Here is a 26,866-nt window from a genome sequence, read left to right on the forward strand (position 1 = left end):
CGGTTTTGCAGCAGGACACTGAAGCTACAGTGGTAGCATGTAACCGATGTAGCTTCATGTGGCACCATGGCGACGATCACGTGACCGCGATACGTCCCTGTGATAGGACGAAGTAGGAATCACGTGTTAATATAACGGAAGAAAAACAACATCCACGGAACTAAACTAAACTGAACTTCTGGCGTTAGTGCTACGATAAGTCCACAAAAAAATTGGTTGTGGGAAATAATAATGGAAGCTAAGTTAAAGAAAGAGTTGGGCACCGCCATGCTGAAGTCCACCGGTCACTCAGGAGGAGGATGTATAAGCGAGGGCCAGAGTTATGATACTGACACTGGGAGAGTGTTTGTGAAGATAAATCACAAGAGCGAGGTATTTTATCATCATTGTTTCAGATTATTATAGTGACGTGTGTTTAGCTGGTGCCCACTAGCTACACCCTCTGAAAGCCAGTTAGACTGTGTGCACTGTGTGCACATATTACGATGGAGACCCATTTAATTACTTATTACGCACAATGCAAAGTAGTGAAGATATGTGCCACTGCACTGCTCACCAGCCCAAATCCGATTTTTTTTGTTTGATTTAGGCCAAATTGATGTTTGATGGGGAGATGGCGAGTTTGGAAGCCATTTTAAAGACAGACACTGTTAAAGTCCCCAAGCCTGTGAAGGTGATTGAACTCGACACAGGAGGATGTGTACTTGTGATGGAGCATCTGGACATGAGAGGTCTTACCAAGTAAGATCTCTCTCATTCAATTTGTTCAGCACTTTATCAGTAGAATAGAGGGCAACATGAAACTATAGTTGTGCAAGTGTAGTTTGTGCTTTAAAAAAAATACAAAATACATTTTTCTCTTCAAATCCAATGTAGGTACTCAAAGCACCTAGGAGAGCAGCTGGCAGATCTGCATGTTCATAACAAGAGACAGTTGGACAAATTAAATAAAGAGCAGCAGACTGTGGGTAATTCACCATAACCTAACTTTCGTACATAGACAAATGCATGAAAACATCTTTCATCCTCTTGCCATTGCTACAGTGAATACCAGTTAACTCTTATCATTTAAATTAGTTTTTTGCTGATTAAAGATAACTTATTTGACTGTACACAGGGAAAGGAGCTGGACAATCAGAGGTGGCGGTTGTTGAAAAATTTGGCTTCAGTGTACCTACATGCTGTGGATATCTACCTCAGGTAAAAAGAAACGTATTGTGTCTGTATACTGGGCTGTGTACTAAGTATGTGGTGTCTATGTCTTGAAGATGTGACGGTAGTCCTTACTGTATTTGTCCCTTACCTCCCCAGGAAAATGAGTGGCAGGATGACTGGGTGATGTTTTACTCCCAGCAGAGGCTGCAGCACCAGCTTAACATGGTGGAGAAATCTTATGGAGACAGGGAGGCCAGAGAACTATGGGCCAAGCTACAGGTGCACAGACACAAAACATACTTTACACACGTTCCTATGATTGTATCAATGCTTTGACAGAACAACTTACATATTGTGTCTTCTATTTACAGCTGAAGATCCCTCAGTTTTTCACAGATGTGGAGATTGTCCCTGCTCTCCTCCATGGAGACTTATGGGGAGGCAACGTGGCACAGTGTGCCGAGGGCCCAGTCATCTATGACCCAGCCTCCTTCTACGGCCACTCAGAGTATGAGCTTGGTATCGCAGGGATGTTTGGTGGCTTCAACAGCTCTTTTCACTCTGCTTACCATGAAAAGATTCCTCAAGCACCAGGCTTTGCAAAGAGAAACCAGCTTTACCAACTCGTCCACTATCTGAATCACTGGAACCACTTTGGTGGGGGCTACAGGGGCTCTTCAATAAGTATTATGAAGAACCTACTGAAGTAATTGCGCTAACATTCACTTGTAGAAAGCTTCATAGTCTTAAACTCAAACCAAGTATTATGTATATATTGCCAGATGCTAATGTGTAGACAATACAGAATCAACATAGCTAAAGATTTTTGCCCTGTCTGCTCCATCTCTACCAACGTGCTTCGTATGAAATCTTTAATTGCATGTTTGAACAAGGATATATATGCTCTATAGGTATTTTTAAATTCTGTATTTCCTATATTGACTTGTGTGTAGCTTGCTGACAACCAAACATGACCCTTAATATGCAAAACTGTTTAAAAAGGAAAGGCTTACCACACACCAATACCTCAGCTCTTTTCTTAATTATTTTAATTATTGTATTGGCTGCATTGAACCAGCCACTGACTGATTGGACGGCTGTGCAAAGGACATCACATTTTCCCGGTGAATGCGATACTTTATACTTTATTCACGTCACTACATGTACACCTACAAAATGTCGCTGTATTTTAAGTAATCCTTGAAATATTTAATATCCACCGCTTAGTCAACAGTACATCCTGGGATGAACCAAAGTATTTGTCCTGACCTGCTGTATTTGTTATCTATCTGGTATGAGAACGGTAGGGAATCAGACTGTAAGACCTCCATCATCATAAATAAGTCTTAGTTTGATCCCTGCCACCAAAATGAACAACAGCTTCCTCTCCCAGGCCGTTGTGCACCTTTCTTCCAAGCACTGGCATACAACAAAGTATTAGACATACTCAGAACTTGCTCTCAGATTTTGATGCACCCATAGACTTTATATATTTTATTTTTTTGTCTTTATGCTCTTAATGTTTTCTCAGTTATAAATTCACAATCTTATATGAACTTGACTTCAAATGACAAATCACAGTGGTACAGGCTGTGCCATTGAACCAGTAATTCACAGCTCTGCTATGTAGCCTAACAAATGCTTGGGAAATTGCACTGATGGAAAAAGTATTCAATGATTTAAGATAAAAGTACTACACTACAAATACTACAAATGCAAGTCATGCATTCAACATGTAACTAACTTGAGTAAAAGTACAAAAGTATTAACAGCAAATGATTATTTGTCTGTCTGAATGGGCCCTGTCAGCATGATATTACCACATTACTGGACCATTATTATTGATGCATTAAAAGCACTTAAATGTTATAGTTGTTTGAGGTTGAGCTAATTTAAAATCGTTGATATACTCTTGTTAGATCTGTAACACGGTATCATAATTTATAGGCCTACTGATCACTTTTGTTTGTAAAATCTTTATCTGAAAACTAACTTGTAGGTTATAGGTAGCTGTCAAAAAAAGTACAATATTGTCATCTGCAAGGTAGTAGAGAACAAGTATAAAGTACCATAAAATGAAATGAGCAAACAATGTACAACATTGAGGGCTTGGCGCATCACGTGACCTACAATAGGCGTGAACGTCTGAACCTTCTCGCTCTCCGTACGGGGGCAGGGCGTGCATGAGTACAAACCGCTACGCATTCAAGAAAGATGCAATGAGAGACTCCTGCGTCGCTATTGTTCAGTGAAATTAATTTTAGTTAGCGTGCAGTCATTTTCACGCCAATACCCTCCAGAACAAGTCAGTGTATTAGCTATAAATGTAATACAGTTTGTTTTTCCTCAGCTACATTTTTAATTCACATTCGTCCCTGTTGCTAATCAATGCTAATGTTAGCTAGCTAACTTGTTCATAAGTGCTAACAACAAACGCCAACGTCAGCCTCCTCAACAAAGACAGTGTTTGTAGGTAGAAGCCCGGCACAATGGCCTTGTCGGAGACTGAGAATGGATGTCCCGGTGGTGAGGGAGGAGAGTCCATCGTTCAAACGTGTGTGTTGGGAGGCTTCAGTGAGAGCAGTGAGACCAGAGCTCTCCTCTCCAGCCTACTGGAGGTCCACGACGACATTGTGACAACCGAGTCCGCCACACAGAAGTTCTTAGGTGAGATGATGACCCACGAAGACAAACAAATGAATCGGTGCTTTGGTTGTTTTTAGTCTCGCAATTCATCACACTGCCCATTTCCTCCCACAGTGATAATGAACAGATATCAAGAGCAACCTCATCTGCTGGACCCACACTCAGGTACAATATATCCTAATTAAATCTGTACCAGTATTGTAGATTGACCTGAAGAACGTGTATATATAATATATACATTATTGCTGCTGTTCAATGTGGTTACAGAATGGATGCTGAACATGATACTGGAGTTGGTGAGGAGTGAAAAATCTCCTGATTCATTGGTTCATTTGGCCTTCAAGTTTCTCTACATCATCTGTAAGGTCAGTCAAACACAGGTTTTACCTCACCTCTGTTATACTACTACTACTACTCACCAGAGTGTACTACACGGAGTACAACCTAGCAACTCTTATTTCTCTGACACAGGAAAGTTATCCAGCTAATTCAGTAATCCTGATATGTGATGCAGTCCTCTGTGTGTTTGAATTTATATATATATATATATATTTTTCCTGGTCAGGTCAGAGGCTACAAAATCTTCATGCAGCTTCTCCCCCATGAGGTGGCAGATGTCCAGCCAGTCCTGGACCTGTTGTCCAAACAGGATCCCACAGACTCTGAGGTGAGGCTGGCCTTACTCATCGAAGGCAAACATGATCATTCAGGCCTTCACAATTACACCTCTATAAATTTAACAGGTTTGCGTATATCATTTTTGTTGTTGTTCGCCTCAGAAAACATTGAACAATAGTGCATTTTACCACCTACTCGTTCCAGACTTGGGAAACTCGCTACATGTTGTTGTTGTGGCTGTCCATGACCTGCCTCATACCCTTTGACCTTTATCGTCTGGATGGTCATCTGGGGTCGGACGGTGGCACGGCCAGAGAGCCCACCATGGACCGCATTCTCGCTATTGCAAAGGCAAGTTAAACATATGCTGTTTTTTTGTAAGAGAGATTGGACTTTATGTTTAGGTCTCGCTCCTCATAGTGGCTTGACTCTGTTGTCAGGATTTGTTCATCTTCAATAATAACTGAATAAACTTTCTAAATGTTTTGACAGCACACATTTTTTAAGCCTGGCTAATGTTTGTTTGTGGATTTGTTTGTAGTTACTCCAATGTTTAAGAATGGGATGATGAGCTACATTAATGTTATCACTACGAGTAACACATGTATTTTTGTTCCAGTCTTATCTACTCGTCAGTGACAGTCCTCGGGATGCTGCATCTGTACTGGTATCAAAGTAAGTGCGTGAACACCACATAAGTAATACATCATATGTTCATATTGTGGTTGTATCCAAAAACATCACATTGGAACAATAATACTGTTCACAAAACGTTTTTCAATACTTACAACTGGACTTAATTTGACTCAGACGACATTCATAATAAAACGTGAATGTATTTTTGCAGCCACACAATTCCCCACGTCTTACCCTGAGCATTCCTGATGTTGATAGGCTAGTGAACGTATGAACGTATTAATACTATCGTAATGAAAACAAATCCAGTTACTCTTTTGATGAAGTCAGTGCCATCGCAAAATCAGTGGCAACTCATTTCTCATCTACAATACTTGACATAGGTTATGAGGAAATGTCACATTTTAATTTTAAAACTCAATGAGATATCAGATCTACCCTCGTGATGTAATGCTACATGTAGGAGAATAACATCAGTTGTTCCTGCTCCGTGACACAGTCCAGATGTTGCATCATCGTATTGGTCTTCCAACGGGCGCCTCCTGGCGGGCGCCTCCTGGACCTCCTGCAATTTCCCCTGCAGGTTACAGGAATTGAGGAAGTAAACAACTAATTGCAGATGACGCTAAGCTAATGATAGCTCGCCGGTATTTTAAGGAAGAAGTGACGGTTTATGACCTCATCTCTTTGATATGTTGCTAGAATCTGGACGTTACGGCCCGTCTTCGTTTTTTAGCGCGAGGCAAACGACGGTCAATTAAACTAGTGACCGCTCCAGCGAGTTTGATTACGCGTTAATATGGACGAGAGGTTAGTGCAAACATGTCGAAAACACCGGAGGCCGACGTTAACAAGCATAATGTCTGACAGAACGGACAAAAGAAGAGATGAAGGGCAGGTGTGAGCACGTGAAGGGCCCTAAGAAAGCTATTCACCGGCGAAATGGCGATTAACCATTTCATTTTATTATAACAACAAGGATACTGTCATCATATTTTACTTTTTAAAATGTAGCTTTGTTGGACTTGGTCTTTACTCAGTCCCTCTCAGGCCTGTTTCGGAGTCAGGACTTGAGTTTGTCTGTGTTCAGTCTTATCCTGGGGTGGTGGTGACGGCCCCACCGGTACTGAAGTGCACTACGGTTGACCAATAGCTTTACATTTAATATTTATTTTGTAAAATGTTTTGAACAAATATCTGTTGTTGAAATTACTGTGATTAAAAGCTAACACAAGTAGTTATGTGGAGTTGTGTCTCAGGTGTTTGCAGTTCATTATATTAAACATTTAGATGTGATTTTTGCTTTAAAAAGATAAAAATCAATATTGTAAAAATATCACATTTTAATATTGTGATTGATTTACAACATATTGACACGCCCTAATAGACTGGGAAGAGTGCATTTGCTTTGTTTAGGTCTTAAAAAGCATTAAAAAAGAGACATAACTCTGTTGTACATGATGATAATCTTCAATCATCCACCTTCGTGTGTTGTACTGAATGTATGCTATGGTCACGAAGTGTACAACTAATCATTATTATTCTCAGTGAATTTGGGATAATAACAAAAAGCTTGTTGCATATGTCAAGGCCAGACATCTGCTCTGTGTCTAGAATGTAAAGTACGGGCCAATCTCCAAAAAGTTCTATGTAAATAAGGCAACTTGCAGTAAATATATAATACAATCCAGATAAAGTTATTGTAACTGTAATTATGTTTTTCAGCCAGTAGAGGGCGAGGTTGCTCTTTGACTCTTTCCTGGCATCTGAATTTGTTTCTCCACATGAAACCTTTTCACTGTTTGTGTGTCTTCATTGCACGTGACTGTACAGGTTCATGACGCGCCCCGATGTGAAGCAGAAGTGCCTCGGAGAGTTTTTGGACTGGAGCCTGACCACTATATCCCAGACCAATGATGAGTCAATGAGAGACATTATGGTGCTGGACGGTGCCCTGCAGTCTCTGGTAAACATACTGATCCCCCCTCAAACCTGTGGTGTTGTCATGCACCACCTGTCTGCGTGTGTCTGAAACCAGTCTAATCTGTGTGCGCTGCTCTATTCAATGATGGTTTACAAGAGCTGACATGACTGGTATGTCTCACACAATACCTAACGTGGTTTTGGCAGGTGTGTAATGCACCTGTTGCGTGTGTGGGATCTGCTGTTTCAAGCGACTTCTGTCAGTTTAATCCACTGCTTTTAAGATAACCGCTTCTTCATCAAATGAGAATGGCGATGAGACTGTTTGGTCCCAATGAAATCCCCCTGACGCCCCCTCACAATACACCTGTTCTCACTACAAATCAAGATTTCATTTTAATGTCGGCTAAGTGTAATGCAGCCCTGAAGCGAGTACATTGGGTTCATATCATTGGCACATAAACTTGCATAACATGTTTAGAAAGCTTTTCTTTGTAATCCATGTAACCTGGTTCCAGCCTATGTGGTGCTTAGGGCGTTCAAAACTGTCTCTCTGTGTTCAGTCAACCTACAGGACCCTTGTATGTGTGCATTGATGTTAAAGTGCTGCAAAGAATCACGATGAAGGGACAAAAACAATTGTCAAGAAATTAGCTAGTATGACGTTTGTTTTTGAGAGTAACGTGTGGTTGTTAGTGCAATAAAATGGCGTGATGCCTTCCCAAGTGTTACTGCTGTTATGTATCTTAAACTGATTTTGGTCATCTTGTTTTTGTCCCGTAGGCAACGCTCTTCAAACATGCAAAACGAGATGACGTCCTCCAGTATGGTTGGTTCCCTTTCCCCCTTTTATCTGCTCTAATCTCTACAGTGGAGGTCAAAGCAAAAACAGAATTTCCTGAATCATGTGATTGTGACATTGTAGTCTTTGTTCAGTTGCTTTTGTGTTTGCTAACAGAATTATTTGTGTTCACACACTAAGTTAAACGGCCTATGCTGGAGAGGAGATATTTGAATGCAGACATAAGGATATTTCCCCAAATTTAAAAAGTATAAAAACAAAGCCTTCCCATACTTATGATCTACAATTCAACTACGTATGGCACTTTCTGTAAAGACTCTCCAGACGTAGCTGACATGTGACTCTTGTCAATAGCATTTAGGATTGTTTATTGTTTGTTTACCTGAGATATGCAACCACATTATGCAAATATTTACATTTTTGAATTGTCAACATCATGAGTTTTTCCCAACAAAAAGGCACCTGTAGCCTCGAGCCAAATACCTACAAAATATCTACATTCCTGTCTACGTTTATCAATGTATTCGTTATAACGGTGTTCCGACAGATCATATTGACGTCTTTATTTGTCCCCAGCTCCTGCGGTTATGCAGTGTCTGGAGCAGAAACGTCTCTCAGAGAGCAGCCAGGCCATGCTGAGGAAGCTTGGGGTCAAACTAATCCAGAGACTTGGCCTCACCTTCCTGAAGCCACGTTTGGCCGCTTGGAGGTCAGACTTAACGCCAGCTCATTAAACCTAATGTTGTGAAAAGCTAGGTCTCCAGCCACAGTGCCTTTTTAATAAACTTTAAATCCATGTTTTTTTTAGGTATCAGAGAGGCAACCGCTCGCTAGCAGCAAACCTTTCCGCGTCTCAATCTACGACAGTCTCTACCGCTCCGACTCCTGTAGCCGAGACACAAGACCTGGAGGAGGACTATGACATTCCTGAGGAAGTGGAGACTGTTATTGGTCAGTTTCAGCCTCCACTCTGTTTAAGTCGCCTGTCATTGCATTACCTCTGCTCAGGAACTTTAATGTCCGTTTTTATTTTACAGAGCATCTGCTGTTAGGACTGAAAGATAAGGAAACTATTGTGCGCTGGTCTGCAGCAAAGGGGTAACTGTCTGTTCATCTGTCGCCTAACAAGTCCTCCTCACCGCTGCTTGTCTTCTGTATCCTTTTATGTCAAAATCAGTCCATGTGTTACAATAACCATCTGTTTTATTTAACCCGTCAGCATTGGAAGGGTGACTGGGAGGCTTCCCAAGGAGCTGGCAGACGAGGTGGTTGGATCAGTGCTGGACTGCTTCAGGTAGGTTCATGCTTGGGGCGTTTTGGCTCTCTCCATCAGCTACGTTATGCCATTTATCATTTCTTTTTTTTATTATTTGCACATGGCCAATTTCTCAAACAGCCACATATTCCACTAGTGTGTGTCATGTTTTCACGTATGTGTGTGTGTGTGTTCCTTTTTTAAGCTTCCAGGAAACAGACAATGCTTGGCATGGAGGCTGCCTGGCTCTGGCAGAACTGGGTAGGAGAGGCCTGCTGCTGCCTTCCAGGTTGACAGATGGTATGTGACCACATATTCCCATTGAGATAGTTATCATAAAATACATGGAAGAGTGTAAGTAAGTCAGTTCTGGTCATTTTATTTATTCAACATATTTACATTTACAATACATTAACGACATCTTCCGAAAATGTACAGATTTCAATATTAACATCCCATATAAAAAAATGTGAGAACGAGACAAAATATGCAAATCAAGTCTTTGCATTTAACAATTCTTTTTTACAGTTGACCCTGTGGCAGTGCTGCAGACATTATTAATTATGTTCAATAAAATTGATCTTTTTCAAGTTTAGGTTGAAGGTTAGAGATACTGAGATGCTTCATACCAAGTAATTACAACAGGCAGAGTTTAGCAGCAGCGAGGCCGCCTCCTCCTCTTCTTCAGAGCCCATCCTGGTGCTTTCGCTCTCTTGTTTGGTTTGTGGCACTTGCTATCAGCCTGGCCACTGTTTGCTCGTTTCACACCAGTTTTCTTAGCCATAGCTGTGTGTTTGGTCTTCTTCGGAGAGCCAGAACTGCTAGTGTCCGTGGAATCCTCTGAGGGCCTGTCTGCAGCGCTAAAGTCACACGAAGAAGAGGCAGCAGCAGAGGTTGCAATGGCCAGCTGACAGAGTGCCAGTGCTGCATTCTGCCTCTGGTCACATGGTTCTTCATCCAGATCGGTGTCCTGCCTCGGCTGAAGATCTTCTGAAGGGCTCAGGGCAGCGCTGTGCACGGGGCCGCTATAAGAAGCTCGCAGGCTGAGGTTCAGAGGCAGCTCTGTGTCTGAGCACCTCGGCCTGTGCTCAGATGGACTCTTTTCTTTGTCCTGCTTCCTTGTCGAGAGGTTCAGTGGGGTCAAATCTTCTCTGCTGGTCTCATCATCTCGGTCCGGTGTTGTTTCAGGACATGGCTCAGAGGAATACCTGTTGCTCTCGGCCGATCTGAAGGGATGAAAATACCCAGTTACAGGACTGCCCTCCATTAATTACAAAAACAACACACTGCAGCTCTGCTAAGCCAAGAGTAAAGATTCGGACATGTTTACTCACCCTCCGTCCACATGTAGAGTTCTTAACTGCAGCAAGCTTTTGGCAGACTCCTCCAGTCTCGTGTCGGTTATGACGGGTTGAGCGGGTGTAGCTGTGTGTCCGGGTTGGGTGGTGGCCTGTGGGTCGCTCTCGGTGGTGTAGTGCGGGGCTTCTGTGTCTCTCTGGATGACGTGTGCGTGACTGGGTCTGTCAGGGGACCCCAACGCCGAACAGCCCTCTTTAGGACTCCGCCTGGTTTCCTTGTCTCCACTTTGCCTGTGTCTGCTCTCCTCTTGTGTAGATGTGTTGAGGCTGTTGAGACTGGACCGGGAATGCATGTACAAGTCATAATCCTTTGGCCCGAGGGCCGGCCCATACAAATCCAAAGGGAGATACCTCTGTCCTGGGATTGGCATGGAGAGCTCATGGGGTCTGTATAGGGTGAAATGCAGAGGGGGGCCCGAGTGAAGAGGGTGGCAGTATCTGTATGGGTATGGGGGGAAGAGGGAGGCGTGAGGCGGGGCAATGGGCTGCGGCACCACGGGCCTCTGGGGATCCATAAACTCTGGCTGGAAAGAAGGAGGATTCGGCTCATTCGCGTGGTGGTTTGCCGGGAGGTAGTATGGTTGGTACAGGGGCCGCTCAGGCAGGAGGTAAGGAGCGTATTCGGGAACCATGGGAGGAGGGAATGGTTTTAAGGGAATGGAAGAAGTGCCCCATGGGAAGCCCGGGTGGTTGAAAGTGGGAACGGGAGCTTGTGAGTCCTCTGGCTGCTGCACAGATGACTTGAAGGCTTCTGCGCTGTCACTTTTGGGCGTGACGAGGGAGAAGGCAGACGGGCGCGGCAGAGACTTGTTCTCATTGCTGTTCTCTCCCTCTATTGCAGTATTTGAGTTTGTCGCACTCTGGCTGTCCTTAATGACTGGACTGTCACACCCAACGTCTATGTCTTCTGTGTCATCTCTGCTCTCAGCATCGTGGTTCTTGGGACTATTTTTCGGCTCTGCTGGCGGGGGGCTCGCACAGTCCTTAGACTTGTCGGGGACTTCCCGTACTGCAGGCTTCACCTGTCGGGCCGTTTGCCCATTTTTCTGCGACATCAGGGAGATGGAGTTCTTGCACAAGTTATATTTCATGTGGTTGAAGAGATGGGACTTTTCATTGCAGGTGAAAGGACACTGGAAACAATGGTACTTGTAAGGCTTGCCTGGCGGTCGAGGAATGTAGTGGGGCCTTTTCGGCTTGCGTTCCTGAGCGGTTTCCATCTTGATTCCAATGGATGTTTTCTGAAAGAAAAATACATCGCAATACAGATAAGCAAATTATGTTGCTTTGTTTTTTTTATGCTCCTAAATTATTTGGGAATGTGACACTAAAGTGTATAAAAGAAAGCAGCTTTTGCACCCAAATGTCCACTGAGCTAAAGAGGCTAATAGAGTTGTCTGACCGGTTCAGGTGGAGGGAGGCTGCTTTTTCTCGGTGTTCCTTTTAAGCTGCTTGCGCAGGAAAAAAAAATCTCTCGCTGCACAAAACACCGCACCCTCAGGCTAATATATTTCTGTAACTGTTACTGCACACTGGACTAGAAATAGCAACAGAGAAATAGTTAAATAGGGGAACACCTGTCTACTGTATGCAAAAGCGTACCCACATGTTTGCATACGTGCACACCTGTCTTTGTGTGGTTCTGGTTGATTGGCAGCAGCCTAAAAAAACGCCTCTACCTGACCGTCCACCTGTCTATCCGACCTGATGTCACCCCGCTCGTCTGTCTTATAGAGCGAGAGAGCCGCTAAGGCGCTAGGCAGACAGGTGTTGGGCAGACTTCACGCTGACTAACGCAGCCTCTGCAGACCCGGAGGACATGCAGAGACTTGCTCTCTCTCTATCAACCTTACTAAACTCTGCTGTCGGCGTGGGAACTACAAGCCACCTGCTTCCCATGACTACACCTGCGGGATGCATTCAGCCTCCCAAATCATCATTTGATGAGCTCAACGGCTCTGAAGATGCAAAAGTATGATAAATACTTCTTTTAATGATTGCATAGCATAGTAATGTACCGGTTAGCATGAGAGGCAATCGGTAAAATAAAGCCGTTTTGTTAAAAAACGGTGAAGCAGGAGACGTCTGAACCGCTTCAGTTTCAGCCTTTTGAAATGAAACGTCTCCTAAAGCTGTGAGTTAAGTGCTGCTGGGTGCCGCATGGAGGAACCTGCTTGTCGTGCGCTGTCGCAACAAGTTGTCACTCAAGTTTCTGTCCAGTTTTTGTAGCATGCAAAGCCACTCCTTTCTCAAGAACTGAAATTCACTCGAAAAATCCCTTTTTATAACGTTTCTCTCCGACTGTGAAAAGAATCCCCTCAAAACATTTAGTTTCTGATTTTTTTTTTACTAAAATAAATATATTTGGTTTCAGCTCAGGTGGTGTGTTTTAAAAAAATTGTCAGATGAGTGTGTTAATGTTTTAAAAATGTTTTGAAGAGTTCTCTAACTAAGTATCTAGTCTTCTTTAAGCGTTACCTGTGAATCAGTCAAGAAGGGGCTAATTAACATCCATAAGTAACAGGTGCATACGCAGCTTATACCAACTCTATATTATACCAACTAGTTAATGGTAGCTTTTACAAAGACGGTCTTTTCCAATGACACAGAAAGGCTTTGACGGAGTCCTGTAAATACGTAAATGTAAGGGATGATGAGAAAGAGGGAATTACCAGCTTCGGTTGTAACAGTGTCCTCTCCTCAGTGTTCAGCATGCAGAGAGCCGCTCCGCCGTCTTCAGCCAGCACAAGTCAGGACGGTCGCTCCAATAAAAAGTTCAGAGAGTGTGTGTGTGATGGTGCGTGTGTGTGCTGTATTTGGTTAGTTGTGTGGTGAGTTCCTCTCTCTCTCTCTCTCTTGAGATGTCGTCTAACTAGTGGGTGGGGCTTCAGCCCAAACAGCAGGGCCCTCAGGCAACATTGATGTACTTGATATTAGTCAAGCCTCAAGCGATGATTTACATGACGGGGTGGGGTGGGGGCTCTCGCTCCTTCTGTCTCTAACCCGCTCCATCTCTGTCTCTTGAGGAAGGGACCACACAGGCCTTCAGTTACTGTAAATACTGTTGATTTCCACCAACGCGCCACGTTTCTAGTGAAGCCCAGGAGCAAGCTGGCATGACATACGCATACATGCAGGTTCAATTAGGGCTGATCTTGTTTATTGTGTTAAAGAAAACTAATAAAGTGCTACAGATGTATAACCGAACTAGAACGTTTACTAAGTGTGCTGACTTTACTGCAGTGTTAATGGCGTTGTGCTTTCTTTTCCTGACATAACGCACAGTCATCATTTACTAAATAACGATGACGCTCATCTTACTGATGCAGGTGGGCCGGCATTTCCTCGCAATGAATTAGGACTCCAGTAGTCTCACTCTGGAACATGATTAATCAAACAAAAACATGTTCTTCTAATGGATGTTAATTGAAATCTGTAATTTCAAACGTTCACTCTATTGTTTTTCATAAATTATTTCAAGTGTTCAAAAAGACACATCAGCGGTATGATGGCACTTGTCTTTTCTTTTCTTCTTAATATGCTGCAAACGAGTTGCTTTAAATTGCCATTCCTACAATCTGAAATGCTTTCCACAGTTTGAAGGCTTAAGTGTATGGAACAATGTTCATCTCAAAAATAAACACTACATCTAGCACACACACACACGCAACCTTGATTCAGCTCGTTGTTACTCTGTGTAGTCGGGCGTTGTTTTTTTTTTTGGGTCTGATGCTCACCACAAATATTGTGCACAGCACATGCTACACGTTTCATTGGCATGGCTGTCGTTCTTTGATCTTGTGTTTTTATTTCTTGTTCTTCATCCATGTCTGCTGTCTACTTGCAGTTGTGCCGCTCATCGTCAAATCCCTGACCTACGACGAAAAGAGGGGCGCGTGCAGCGTCGGCTCCAACGTGCGGGACGCCGCCTGCTACGTGTGCTGGTCTTTCGCCAGAGCTTATGAACCCAAAGAGCTCGAGCCTTTTGTCACTCAGATCGCCAGGTAACCTCAATCGGCTTGTGATAATGTTCTGATATTTAAATTGATCTCTTGCTGCTGTTTGCTGATCATACAAACACATTTCCTCCCTGTGAATGTACTGTACATTTACACAGCATAACCTCACCAGTATGCCATAATTGCCGCCCTCAACACTTAATGTATTTGTGACGAGTTCACTATCCGCCAATAATACCGTCCCACCAGTATGTACAGACTCTAAATATGTTCCTCTACTGTTTTTAAAAAGAGGTAGCAGTTACATTCGAGAGATGAAAGCAGGATAGACTGTTTAAATAACCGTACGGTTTTTACGAGCCATTCACTGCCTCAAACCAGTTTTTCTGAGCCACATCAGTCTTGCCTGTCACCACATAACCAGCTGATACGTGTATGCTGCAGTCGGTCTTAATTACGCAATGCCATTCTAAGAAAAAAGATACAGTGAAATATGAAATAACATGTAACCTGCAAAGCCCTTGTTTAGACATGCAATATGTAGCATTGCTGGCTTCTTGTACCTGTTTAATTGTTGGCTTTTTGCCAGTAACACATAGGCGACTTCCACTCATTTTCATGACAACCTCCGGTTTAAAAGGCAAAGAGCTGCATGCTCACGTGATATTTGGCAGAGAGAGAGAGACAAATTGACTTATTTGCATTATTTAAATTCTTTAACGTTATAAGAGAGTGAATTCTGCTCGTTGTAATCGAATAACTCGCAGCGCACAAGCGTTGAATGGCAGTTGGGACTTGTTTTTGTCTTGTTTGCTCACATGCTGCATGTAGAACGTCGATTCATTCATGTTACTAGATTTCCTCGAAGACATTTGCGTAAAAGTGGCCATGTTGCTTATTCAGACATGTGACCGCTTTTTAAATGACCATCAGATTATCAGAAGTGGTGCATGTCTGTAAGGGGCTTATGAGTTATCTCCAGAGTGGGACTAATATTTTTTTGGAGGGGTCAATAAACGGTTTTATTTGCTCTGCTGTAGGGACCAAAAAGAAATGGGCTTTTTTTTTTTGGTCAGTGGGCTAAAATACAAAATGACGAAGACGACCTCTTTCTAGAATCAGACGCTGGAGCCAGCCTGAACAGTAATGAGTAACATCTTACAACACGTGCTTCTATTCGGCAACCAGGGTGCTATATCATCCAGTGACGTACGCTCTGTCTTTGTCAATAGTAACGGTTTGCCTCCTCCTGCGTGTATGAACCTGTGGCCTCTGACTGTGCAGACCAGCTCTGCAGTGTCAGTTTGAACCCCTTGCGACTGCTACATTACCACCAGCAGACGGGACAACACCCTCCCTTTCCCTAGCCTACAGGATTGCCAGGTTTCGCCTGTTGCTGTAGGTTTCGGTCGCCGTTTGGCAGCAACGCTCCGACAAGCTGGTTCCTGCTCTATTCATCACAACTTGATGACAATAACAGAAAACTTACTTTTGTAAATCTGTGACTAAGTGACTTAGAGGCACACGCACACACAGAGTTATATCTCTGTTCACTTAGTAGTTGTATCATCCACAGACACAATTCACTAATATCCTGTAGGGTATTATCCAGAGTGCAATCAGGAGTGTTTTTTTTTGGTTTCCAAGCCCTCAGGGCTGGGGCAGTTAGTAAAGCTCCAGGACTGCAAGTCTTGCTGTTAGGAAACAGGGAACATGGGAGGAGAGCAAACAAGGCCAACAGCAGTTGGTCTCAGGCTGTCACTGCGTGGGGTGTGAAAGTAAATTGCCCCCCCCCCCCTTCAATAACTGACATTCACACACCCTCCTGAGACTTGTAGAGACAGCGTACAGAGGAGCGATTATTGGGGTGAAAAACATTATTCCGACACAACTTCCAGTATTGCTGGAGACTCATGGTTAATCATATTGTATCTGCACTCTATGCCTTTCCAGGAACCTGTGCACCTCAGTCATAGTTTCGCTGTGATGATGTAATCTAGATTTAAACATCACTTTCAATCTGCGTCATAGACCCTTAACTAATTATTGAGATGTTGAGAGACTCTTACAGGACAGAGGTATAGAAGTTAAACGCATCTATGTAAAGTATCTACATTTGTTAACGCTGCAAAAAGGGACGATACCGAAGCATAAAAATGGTCAAAAAAAAAAAAAAATTATGCACATAAGCGTTGTCTACCTTTTTATACTTTAATTTTTAAGCATTCTGTGTCTGAAAACACTCAATTCTACGTCCACTTCTTTTATCAGATCATTTCTACTCTTTGTGTTTCTCTCTGCAGCTCTTTGGTGATCACAGCTGTGTTCGACAGAAACGTCAACTGCCGCAGAGCGGCCTCCGTAAGTTCTCCGATCGACGTCCTTAATTAAAGATCTTCAGTTACATTGACAGATGTTCATTTTTTTTTTTATATCTCATTTGTTCCAGGCCGCCTTCCAGGAGAATGTCGGCAGACAGGTTTGTGACTACTTTGTGTATTATGGGTAACTGAATTACTATGATTTGATGCTTATTTGCTGCCAATCACTTGGGTGTTGCTCAAACTTGCCTTGTTAGTGAAAGCTTTTGAAGCAAAGCGACCGCTACAGGGCACCAGCAGACATTTGATTAGTCAACAGTGCTTGAGCCGCAAATCTCTCTTTATATCGTAGGTCATCACTTTAATTCTGAACCAAATCACTTGCGTCCCTGAACAGCGTGTGCCGTTCCTACACAATGCACTGAACACGTCTCAGCTGTTTGTTGCTTGCTTGTGTGTCCACAGGGGACGTTTCCTCACGGTATTGACATCTTGACTGCAGCGGACTACTACGCTGTAGGGAATCTCAACAACTGCTTTCTGAACATCAGGTAAGAAACTGTGTGTTCTGCACAATGGCGGCCATTTTTTCTTAGTCGCACGGTAATCGAGGGAAGCTGCACTTGGGCTACAAATGCTAGAAGAGCCTACACGACTAAATGGGTGGGAACAGGTTGAGTCCCTTCCTTCCTCATTGACAAAGAAAGTGACAAAAAGAAACCAGTCCGACTTCAAGGCTGAACCTGCGGCCACACGATTTTCTTCTCGTCTTCCTGTCCCATTGGCCAAAGAGAAAAATACACTTGGATCAAAGGAGAGTTGTGTGCAGACATTACATCATTTCTGGTTAGTAAAGTAACCAGAAATGTGCAACTTTTTAACGAATCCAACTAAATATAGCAAAGTTAATGTGGCGCTGAAGCGAAGTTATCGAAATCTGGTGTCGAAAGCCATTGCTAATGTTGCTATAGCTGTGCAGTTTACTGCTCGTGAAGAACATGTTGTTTCAACTACAATGATGAACTTCTGCCACCTTTTTGTATGCGCATATCTGGCGTGTAAGATGTGAAAATGCTCCGCATACAAAATCAACATCGGCTCCACAACCCTTTCAGGAATTGTCACCTTTGGCAGAAGTGTGTCGCCACCAGCGGAGCAAACATTCAAGCACAACAAACGGAGAAAGATGCTAGCCTCGGGGTATGACTGACTGTAGAACTGCACACAACAAAGAAAGCAGAATACAGATGTAGAAGAGGATGAGAGGTGGATTCACAGTGAAAGGTCTGAAGCTGCTTTTCATTTTCTGTAGACATTAGCAGCTAATGTTGTCTTTTTTTTTGTTTTCAAAGTGTCTATGTAGCGAGTTTCCCAGAGTACACCAAGGCCATGATAGATCATTTGATAGCCATGAAGATCAACCACTGGGATGGGTACGTACTTGTTTTGCGCATGTGCATGTGTGTGTGTGTGTGTGTGTGTGTGTGTGTGTGTGTGTGTGTGTGTGTGTGTGTGTGTGTGTGTGTGTGTGTGTGTGTGTTTAATTTGCATATAACATCCTGTGTTTTATTTTGTGTATTTCTTCCTGACTTATAAAGTACACAGACTCTCTCTGGGTGATGTGCACTTTAAGTTGAATTATTTGCCCGTCGTCATAAATGTCACCACATACGGGGGTTATAGTTGTTCTGACCACAATGCTGTATGCTTTGCAGAGTGATCCGAGAGCTCTCCACTAAAGCACTCCACAACCTGACGCCTCAAGCTCCTGATTATATGGCGACAACAGGTAAACAATGTCACCTTACCTGTGGAGAAAGCCTGATTCCTAATACACATGCCTTATGGAAATGGTCTGAAACCTATAATCAGATTTGCTCTTTCCCCCCCCTTCTTTGTGTCAGTTTTGCCACAGCTATTGCCCGTGGCAGTGGGTGTTGACCTCCATGGCCGCCATGGAGCCATCCTAGCATGTGCAGAGATCACACACGCGCTGTACAAACTGGGCCTTCAGACCAACAGGTAGACTTTAATACCCAGGTGTCCTAGTCTGCTCTATGAATTGTTGCTTTGAGCTGGGGATGAGTCTCATGTATTTGTCCTACAGGTCTGTGGTGGACATCATTTCTTCAGAATGTGTGGATGCATTGAAGAACATTCACCACACGGTACGTGTACCTGAACGAGCTTAATCAAAATGCTCCAAGTTGAATAAACTGTTGCTGACGTTCATTTGTCGGCTTACTTTCAGGTTAATGACAGGAAACAGTACAGGTAGGTGGAAAGGAGATATTTTTCATTAGCAGCATGTTTGAAAAATCTCTTAGAATGTCTTTAATAACAATTCTGCTTTTGTTTTCAGGGGTTTTGGTGGAGAGCTGATGAGGCCAGCAAGTAAGCAACAGCAATTAGAAAAATGGCAATTCATTGGTTTTCATGAGTTGTTGCACAAACATGATGCTAAGTTCTCACAATACAGTAGATATGATCAGTTTTATTTTCCCCTACAGTGTGCTGTCTTATTGAAAAGCTGTCGTTGTCCAAAATGCCTTTTAAGAACGACCCCGTCATCTGTAAGTTAACTCTTGCTTTTGTGCTTTTTAAATGTTTTGTATTTCATCCAACGTCTGTAATGTTGTGACACTTTTGTTTCAGCTGGCTGGCAGTGGCTCATTGACGACACCATAAAGAGTAGTGTGAAGGATGCCAATATGGTGAGCAAGTAGCATTATGGAACAAAGAGAATACACATTGTCCCTTTTACTTTGCCGATTAAATACGAGTTCAATGTTACACATTCACAAAGACATGCAGCTCTTTGGCAGAAGATAAAACGAGGCTTCTCTTAAGAAATTCAAATGAACAGATATGTTTCATTTTGATACTTGAGAGTGCCACTATTTCTTTATTTGCTGCTGTTCATTCAGTAAGTTTACTGCTCATTTGCTTCGTCCTCCTGCGTCTGCAGGTTGCCGTGGTGTCGGCTTTGTCCGCTTTGTGTGAGGAGTACTACCAGACCGAGCTCGGCACGGCGGACTCCCAAATGCAGGGTGAGTTGAATACTATTTCCTTGTTCCACTAGTTCCACTTGTGGCTGAGTTTGAAGGTAATCTCTGCATGGCACGCGTGTGTGTGTGTGTGTGTGTGTGTAGATGTCCTGGTGTCTCAGTACATTGAAGGGCTGAAGAGTCACCAGATGCTCACTCGTTGTGGATCTGCACTGGCCCTCGGCTGTCTGCCAGGATTTATGATCCATGGAAAACTGAAGCAGGTATGTTTGGAGGATGATTACGTTTTCTAGGCATTTTATAACCTCACTGCCTCAGTATTTAGATGCGTGTGTGTGTGTGTGTGTGTGTGTGTGTGTGTGTGTGTGTGTGTGTGTGTGTGTGTGTGTGTGTGTGTGTGTGTTAGATCCTTGAAGGCCTCACACAGATGTGCACTGTCAGCCAGAAGGAGGGGACTTTTACAGAGTCCAGAAGAGATGCAGTCAGAGCAATTGCTCAGTGAGTTTCCATATACACTTTCATTTATTCATTTTGTTGTCTTATTTCCTATTTTCTTACTTAATTTAGTTGTTATGGTTCAGGCTTGTGTCGTCTCTCCTCTGTTCTTTGTCTTGGCTTGCTGTGTCGGCAGTAATGCTAAAATAAACACCCGGCTGACTACCTGCACGACCTGTTTCTCTAAACTTTGTCTTGCATTTTCCTTCAAAATTCGAATAGTTTCTAATTTCCCCAGGTCATCAGCTTCTGTTATCGCCTCTGGTGAACCTTTTTGGAGTCTTTTTTTTTTTAAATTTGTATTTCTTTTTCACCCTCCATCAGAGTGGTTGTGAAGGTGGCCGTTTGTGCCCACGGCACCCCAGACTCCGCTCTGTGCTCGGAGAACGTAGCAGAGGTTTACGGTGCTCTGCTCCACCGCATGAACGACTACACGACAGACAGCAGAGGAGACGTAGGCGCTTGGTGAGTTAACTTCCACCTCATCGTAAAAAAACACACACAGATTGCACATTATTACACGCATTCGCTTTTAATTCGCCTGAGGGATTAGGAATGCTCCCCGGCCCGAGGCCTCTGGTGTTTTTCTGTCTCTCCATCTAGGGACACAAAGACATGACATACATGCCTGTCTCACTTGTAGCCCCAGGCCATGCTTGCCGTCTCGCCAGGAATGTCACCGGGCTTGTCACTTGTCCTCACTACATGGGATGGGCTTCTCTCACACTTCTCTCGTAATCTTTTTCTTTCTCGTGAATTGACTTTGTTTACGTCCTTATCTCTCCTGTTATTTCATCTTCTTTTGCCAGGCCACACCCACGCAGGGAGAGATTTCTCTCCGCCGTGCACCTGTTTCTGGGTGTGACCTCGTCTTGATTAATGTTTCGCATAAACAAAGTGTGCCCTGCGGCCATGAAGCTAATTTGACTTTCAAACTTTTATATGTATCACCGTATCATTTGTCATCTCTGTTTTAAAAGAGTATGTTTAAGGAGTTGCTGCTAATGTAAGTCTTTGGATCATATTGACCCAGGTCAGTGTGTGTGTGTGTGTGTGTGTGTGTAAGGTAGATTCAAGCCCATGTCATTGCGATCATAAAGTCTTTGCTCTTCCTGCGCTGTGTCCAGGGTGAGAGAGGCAGCGATGAGCAGTCTGATGGAGGTGACTTTGCTGGTGGCCGGCAGCGCTCCAGAGATCCTTCAGCCAGATCTGTGAGTATCAACCGGAAAGACTCCACGCTGTGTTAAATGTCACCAGCAGGTGATATAAAAGTTGTAATGTCAGTCAGTTCATGACTGTAGCCTTCGCTGTTGTTCCAATGGCTCAAGGAGTGGCCACAATGCCTCTGCCTCTTAGCCAACCCAACGTAGGATAAATGAACAGGATACAGTTTGATTATGGATAAATTCACACGCACTGTTGCCTTCGGGCTTATTTATTGTGTCATATTGATTAATTCATGAACCAGAAAAGTTGGTTAACGTTCGAACACAACAGCTGATGTGTTGATACCTTTTTTTTGTGAAGTTTAGTGAAGTGACACCCTGCATGGATTTCTGATGAAGTCAGGTAAACGATTGCACGTCCTTACTTTATTCCCCACTATTCTGTCTGCAGGGTGAAGTGTATGATGTGCTGCCTGGCGCAGCAGGCAGCAGAGAAGATTGACCGCTACAGAGCCCACGCTGGCAACGCCTTCCTGCGCCTCCTCCACAGCACGGAGCCGGCAGTACCTCACATCCCCCAGCGGGAGGAGCTGATGAGCATTTTCCCCGTGTGAGTCACCCCCCGCCCTCAACTTCCAGCCCAAAATATGAAAGTTTGATGTGGAACCATTGTATTTGCGAACATTTAAAACTGATATTTGATGATCTTTCCCCTCCACTTGTCTTTCAGTGAGACCACAACCAGTCTGAACTGGAATGCTCCATCCCAGGCTTTCAAGTACATCACCCAGCTGCTTGGACTCCCCCAGTATCAGTACCACACCCTGCTGGGCCTCACTGTGTCCGTGGGAGGGATCACCGAGTCCACAGTAGGTCATCTGTGACGAGAGGAGTAGAAAATGCTCAAATCAAGAGCATTGTGACGTATAGATGGGGGGATAACTTTGAAAGATAAAACGGGAAAACGAATGCAGACGAGATGGTCACTGGATGTTATCGTATGCTTTGGCTTTTGCAGTCACAAAATGTCTCCATCTCATGCTTTCTCTCTCCTTATTAAGACACTTAATGTTCTAATTTCCTTTTAGTTGGTTTAGTAGAAGCGTCTATAATTGTATTCGCATGTCAAGGCCGTAAACAAGAAGTTCACATGATGGAAAATCTAGTGTTTGTGGGAAATAAATCTGCTGCTTCAACATTTCACTACTGGTATAAAATATAGAACTCCTGGAAATGACATATAATAGGGACATTTAATGGCGTATTGTTGTACTTCTGCTCATCAACAAGCTGTTACGTAGCGCATTTCATTCACACAGTAACACCTGACTGCTCGTTGGATTGGTGGTAAATCTTGCTGCCTGTATCGAGTTGGCACAGTCGGCTCTGTTTCAGCCAACAGAGGGAGCTATGTGTCTAATGAAGTCACTGTAATCCCAGACTCTAGAATGCCTGACTTTCCATTCATTATTGTAATCACAGATCTCAGGCTGTGTTACTTTGACTCATCTCACCGTGTCCCTGCTCTCAGTACTGTGGCAACCACCTGAGCTTGAAGCATTGATCCAGACTCATCCAGAACAAATTGATCCGACGGGTCCCTCGTGGGACTGGCAAGCGAGGATTTCCCATCATTTGAATCTCATAACGGCTTAAAAGCATGTCTGACACTTCCCACTCCTGACCCCTTACACAGAATCACTCAGGAGGCCCAGCAGGAGGCTCAGCAGGGGCCCCAACAGGGGCCGATCAGGTTCTCCCCCCCCTGTTACAGTTTGACCTAACCCGTTACAGCCAATCATTCAACAAGAGGTGCTGCTCACAAAGATTTGTGGTGCTTTTGGTTATTTTTAACTTTCAGGGTTAGTGGATGTACGTTTTTAAAGGCTGTAGTAGCGGCAGTGAAGTTGAACTCGTCTGCTAATGAAGGCTGTGAAACATCTTCCCCCCTCGGAGACGATCTGCCTCTCGTCTTGATTTTACCTCCTATATCTTTGCCACAGATGCATTCTCAAGGACTGATATGTTTGTACTGGATTGCATGCGGGAAACTGAGCCAATGCTGCATCAATACCCGAGCCAAGATTACCATTCTCACACCGCAGGCACACATTCACACCGGCCAGAGAGAGGCGGAGCATCCAAGAACTCTCCAAGAACTGCCTCAATGTAGAGCGATCATAAGGCCGCACAAAAGCCAAACAGCAGAAACATTTACAGTCGGTCCCAAGACGGAGAAACCTTATTCTGTACCAAGTATTTATGTGTGTTATAGTTGGTAATATGAATTCTAAATGCTTTAAGTAACATTGAAGCATTGAAACACGTGTTAATTTGTCGTCCTGTAGCACATTGTGTTGCTATGTTTTGTTGCTATGTTGCAAGTGTCGACATTCAACACTTTATTTCCTGCAGCCTGATGATGTCATCAATTTTAGTTGGTCTTTCCAAGGCCCCCCCAGGTTCACAATCGCTAATAAACACACAGACATTTAGTTATTACCCTGAAGGACACTTAAAGACCGAAATAATATGAGATAAAGAGTCCCAGCCATCGCCATGGACCTCGCCACCACGAGTGGACGTTTCATTCCACGGTTGTAATCACGCGGCTGCTCCACATTAACCGTCGCGCTCCGCTGCTTCTTTCAGGTGCACTTCTCTTCCCTTTCGTTGTTCGACTATCTGAGAGGGATTCAGGACCACAGTGCTGCTCTCACTCAGTTTGGAGACGCGTTGCTGAGCGTCTTCAGAGACAACCTCCGCAATGACAAGTACACACACACACACACACACACACACACACACACACACACACACACACACACACACACACACACACACACACACACACACACACACACGGATGTATTACTTCAGAGTGGTGTGTTTTTAACCTTTAATACATTTTTCTTTACCTTTTGGTTTCGTGTAGTAATGTTTTCATTTTGCTTTTATTTTGTGCTTTGCTGATATGATTATGCAAATTATGACTTTTGATGGAACACTTTTATGTGTTTAAAAAGTGATTATATATGCCGATTGTTCTTCCAGTTAATTTTCTCATGTTTATTGTCAATGTTTAGGGATTCATTCTTAACAAATACACTTATAAACTACCAGTTTAAAACATAATAGACTCTCTCTGTGACGTCAGTGACGGTGTTTTCTGTGTGTTTTTTTTTACAGGGTGTCTATTCCTTTTCTTAAGATGCTCAATCAGATCCTCGCTAACAGCTGCTTTGAAATCTTCACCACACAAGAGAAGTGAGTGTTACAAGAGTTTTATTTTAAAAAAGAAAAAACTATCAGTGCTATATGTGAGAGCTTCTATTTTTCTGTCCCTTTCTCTTCTCAGTCACCCGTTCTGTTTGGACCTTTTGAATCTTTGCAAAGAGTTCAGGAAGGCCAAAGATATTTCCAAGCTGCGCGCCTGTATATCTGTGTAAGTCTCCATCGTTATTGACTTCTTCAGTTATATGCTGAAAACACCATCCATGCTGACTGTGCTGTTTGCTGTTTCCCAGCCTGTGTGGGCTGATCCAGTTCCAGGGTGACGTGAGGAAGAAAGTATTGTCCCAGCTGCTGATGCTGCTCTGCCATTCCTTCCCTGTGGTAAGTTCACAAGAACGGGAACACTCACCTGTCCTTACTAGATCTATAAAACCACTGACACGCTGAAATGTGTCTTCATCCTGCTCAAACTGCCGGTGATATTATTGTATTGCATTGTTGTTTTTTTCGCTCTTTAGGTGTGGCAATGTCAGTTGTTTGGTTGGTCGGTTGGTCCGCCTCTTTGTTCCAGACTGAGATATTGCAACAGCTATTAGATGAATTGAACTGAAATGCATGGTCCCAAGAGGATTAACCCTAATGACGCTGGTGTTCCCCTGACTTTTTTTCATCTAACCCCACCACGAGGTTGACATTTGTGGTTTTGAGTGAAACATTTATGTCCCACCCCCCCCGTCAGGATGACGGCAGCATGGCTGCAGGCTTCTAGTCATTGCTTTATGCGACGACATAATGAACTGCTCCTCTCTAACAACTCCAGATCAGAAAGACCACGGCCAGCCAGATGTACGAGATGCTTCTGACCTACGATGATGTCATAGAGCCGGAAGTGTTGGATGACGTCATGACCCTGCTGAGTGATACTAATTGGTTAGTGGATGCTAAATATTGTTTCAGTGTTAAAAGGCGTTTGGTGTGTATGTATATGTGACGCGTTGTCTGTTCCAGGGAGAGCGACCTTTCCACAGTACGGACTCAGAGGAATCAGCTCTGTGATTGGTTGGCAGTCCCCAGGCCACAGGCGGTTACCAAGGTAGGATGCAGATGCAAACAGCAAATGTGTGTATCTTTTATCCCCATGATGGACTGAGTTAACCCCGCCTCTCTCATCAGCAGAGCGCTGTCCAGGTTTCCTGATCACCTGCGGCTGTAAGTCATGTATGTGGACCACACGCTGTAAGAATGAAGAAGGACCTTCTCTAAAGCTGCCTGTATCATCGGTCTGTACATCTGACAACATACAACACATTGAATGAACCACAATCGGACAGTTTACATAACAATAGATATGATGAAAACATCCGCTATCGTTACTACGAAGTTCTTGCATGTGCACAGATCTAAAACTCTTGACTGTGATCAACTATTCCAGCACACTGTCACATTCACTTGTACTCCCTTACTTTGTTAACAATGCTTTGGCCCTTTAGGCTCCTTGCCTGAAGGAGGTCTAAACATTAATATTATTAAAGTGAGTGAAAATAATCAACAGTGTTCTTGATTTTTGTTATTACAAATTCCAAATCTGTAAACGGCTTTCATTGTCATTTTCTGTGCACGCCCGCCTTTCTCACATGTACCATTCAGGACACTTTGGAGAAGGTTTCATTAGAGCTGTTGACTTGTAACCTGTACCTGGAACAACGCCGATAGGTGGAACTGAACCTTTAGTTTGCGTACCCTCCAGGGAAATGGTTGCCATTTAGCCGTTTTTTGGCACACGCCGTGGAATGACACTGGGGCCCCGCTGCTGCTCCCCCTTTTGGGTCCCCCGCAGACCTACTTTTTCTGCATCGGTGGAGGAGCACCAGGCCTGATAGCGGAGCCTCCCTGGTTGCCTGTTGAACAGAGCCTGTTGTGTCACCGTTGGTCCAGGCGTTCTCATTACAGTCCAATAGTGGCCACATTGTCTTACACTGACAAAAGATACAAATGTTACATTATTTTAGAATTAGGTGGTTTCTGGTTGTTTATCCTACATCGCAGAAACTCCCCGGGCCGAGTAATCACTATATTGCATTACATTTTTCTGTAATATGATTAATTTAACTAGGTTGGGCCATTCCCATGGAAGCTGACGTATATGTTGAGTCTCATAAAACTGTTTATTTTTCCCCCCATGTGTTTGACTTTCTGTAGTTCAGCAGCTCTTGTAGTTGTGCGTGTGCTGCCAAACCATTTGTAACATCTGGTGGTTATTCTTTAAAGGGTCTCTATAAGACATTCAGAA

General features: G+C 43.6%; 4 protein-coding genes across 5 annotated transcripts; 3 read left to right on the forward strand and 1 right to left on the reverse strand.

The window, feature by feature from the left end:
* Positions 1 to 231: 231 nt before the first annotated feature.
* Positions 232 to 2,167, forward strand: fn3krp (fructosamine 3 kinase related protein; the record flags this gene model as incomplete). The annotated part of the gene is made up of 6 exons (XM_079178218.1): positions 232 to 372; positions 590 to 741; positions 877 to 968; positions 1,118 to 1,200; positions 1,312 to 1,434; positions 1,527 to 2,167. The coding sequence occupies 6 exons, from the start codon at positions 232 to 234 to the stop codon at positions 1,863 to 1,865; spliced, it is 930 nt and encodes a 309-aa protein (XP_079034344.1). The 3' UTR covers positions 1,866 to 2,167.
* A 1,200-nt stretch (positions 2,168 to 3,367) lies between these two features.
* Positions 3,368 to 4,779, forward strand: LOC306709227 (tubulin-specific chaperone D-like; the record flags this gene model as incomplete). The annotated part of the gene is made up of 5 exons (XM_079177294.1): positions 3,368 to 3,822; positions 3,916 to 3,966; positions 4,069 to 4,166; positions 4,367 to 4,468; positions 4,624 to 4,779. Exons 1-5 carry the CDS (start codon positions 3,645 to 3,647, stop codon positions 4,777 to 4,779), a joined length of 585 nt encoding a protein of 194 aa, XP_079033420.1. The 5' UTR covers positions 3,368 to 3,644.
* Positions 4,780 to 5,778: 999 nt separating this feature from the next.
* On the forward strand, positions 5,779 to 26,195 carry tbcd (tubulin folding cofactor D). Of its 2 annotated transcripts, none has more exons than XM_079177857.1 (34): positions 5,779 to 5,865; positions 6,889 to 7,021; positions 7,762 to 7,807; positions 8,357 to 8,489; positions 8,589 to 8,731; positions 8,818 to 8,878; positions 9,000 to 9,074; positions 9,241 to 9,335; positions 14,241 to 14,397; positions 16,656 to 16,713; positions 16,802 to 16,831; positions 17,139 to 17,224; positions 18,026 to 18,106; positions 18,389 to 18,462; positions 18,578 to 18,695; positions 18,781 to 18,841; positions 18,925 to 18,947; positions 19,036 to 19,067; positions 19,184 to 19,246; positions 19,329 to 19,387; positions 19,642 to 19,723; positions 19,826 to 19,944; positions 20,088 to 20,179; positions 20,501 to 20,641; positions 21,304 to 21,387; positions 21,794 to 21,952; positions 22,073 to 22,211; positions 23,995 to 24,116; positions 24,532 to 24,609; positions 24,701 to 24,787; positions 24,870 to 24,957; positions 25,397 to 25,506; positions 25,585 to 25,669; positions 25,750 to 26,195. In XM_079177857.1, exons 1-34 carry the CDS (start codon positions 5,855 to 5,857, stop codon positions 25,771 to 25,773), a joined length of 2,949 nt encoding a protein of 982 aa, XP_079033983.1. In that variant the 5' UTR covers positions 5,779 to 5,854; the 3' UTR covers positions 25,774 to 26,195. The 2 variants fall into 2 exon arrangements, with proteins under 2 accessions (XP_079033983.1, XP_079033984.1); XM_079177858.1 differs by having other exon boundaries at positions 25,753 to 26,195.
* Positions 9,408 to 14,067, reverse strand: znf750 (zinc finger protein 750). Its single transcript, XM_079177418.1, has 3 exons — positions 13,066 to 14,067; positions 10,370 to 11,634; positions 9,408 to 10,261 (listed from the first exon to the last, which is right to left on the reverse strand). The coding sequence occupies exons 1-3, from the start codon at positions 13,105 to 13,107 to the stop codon at positions 9,688 to 9,690; spliced, it is 1,881 nt and encodes a 626-aa protein (XP_079033544.1). The 5' UTR covers positions 13,108 to 14,067; the 3' UTR covers positions 9,408 to 9,687.
* Positions 26,196 to 26,866: the final 671 nt, after the last annotated feature.

This window comes from Pholis gunnellus (genome assembly GCF_910591455.1).
Source record: "Pholis gunnellus genome assembly, chromosome: 17".
In the NCBI taxonomy this organism is placed as follows: domain Eukaryota; kingdom Metazoa; phylum Chordata; class Actinopteri; order Perciformes; family Pholidae; genus Pholis; species Pholis gunnellus.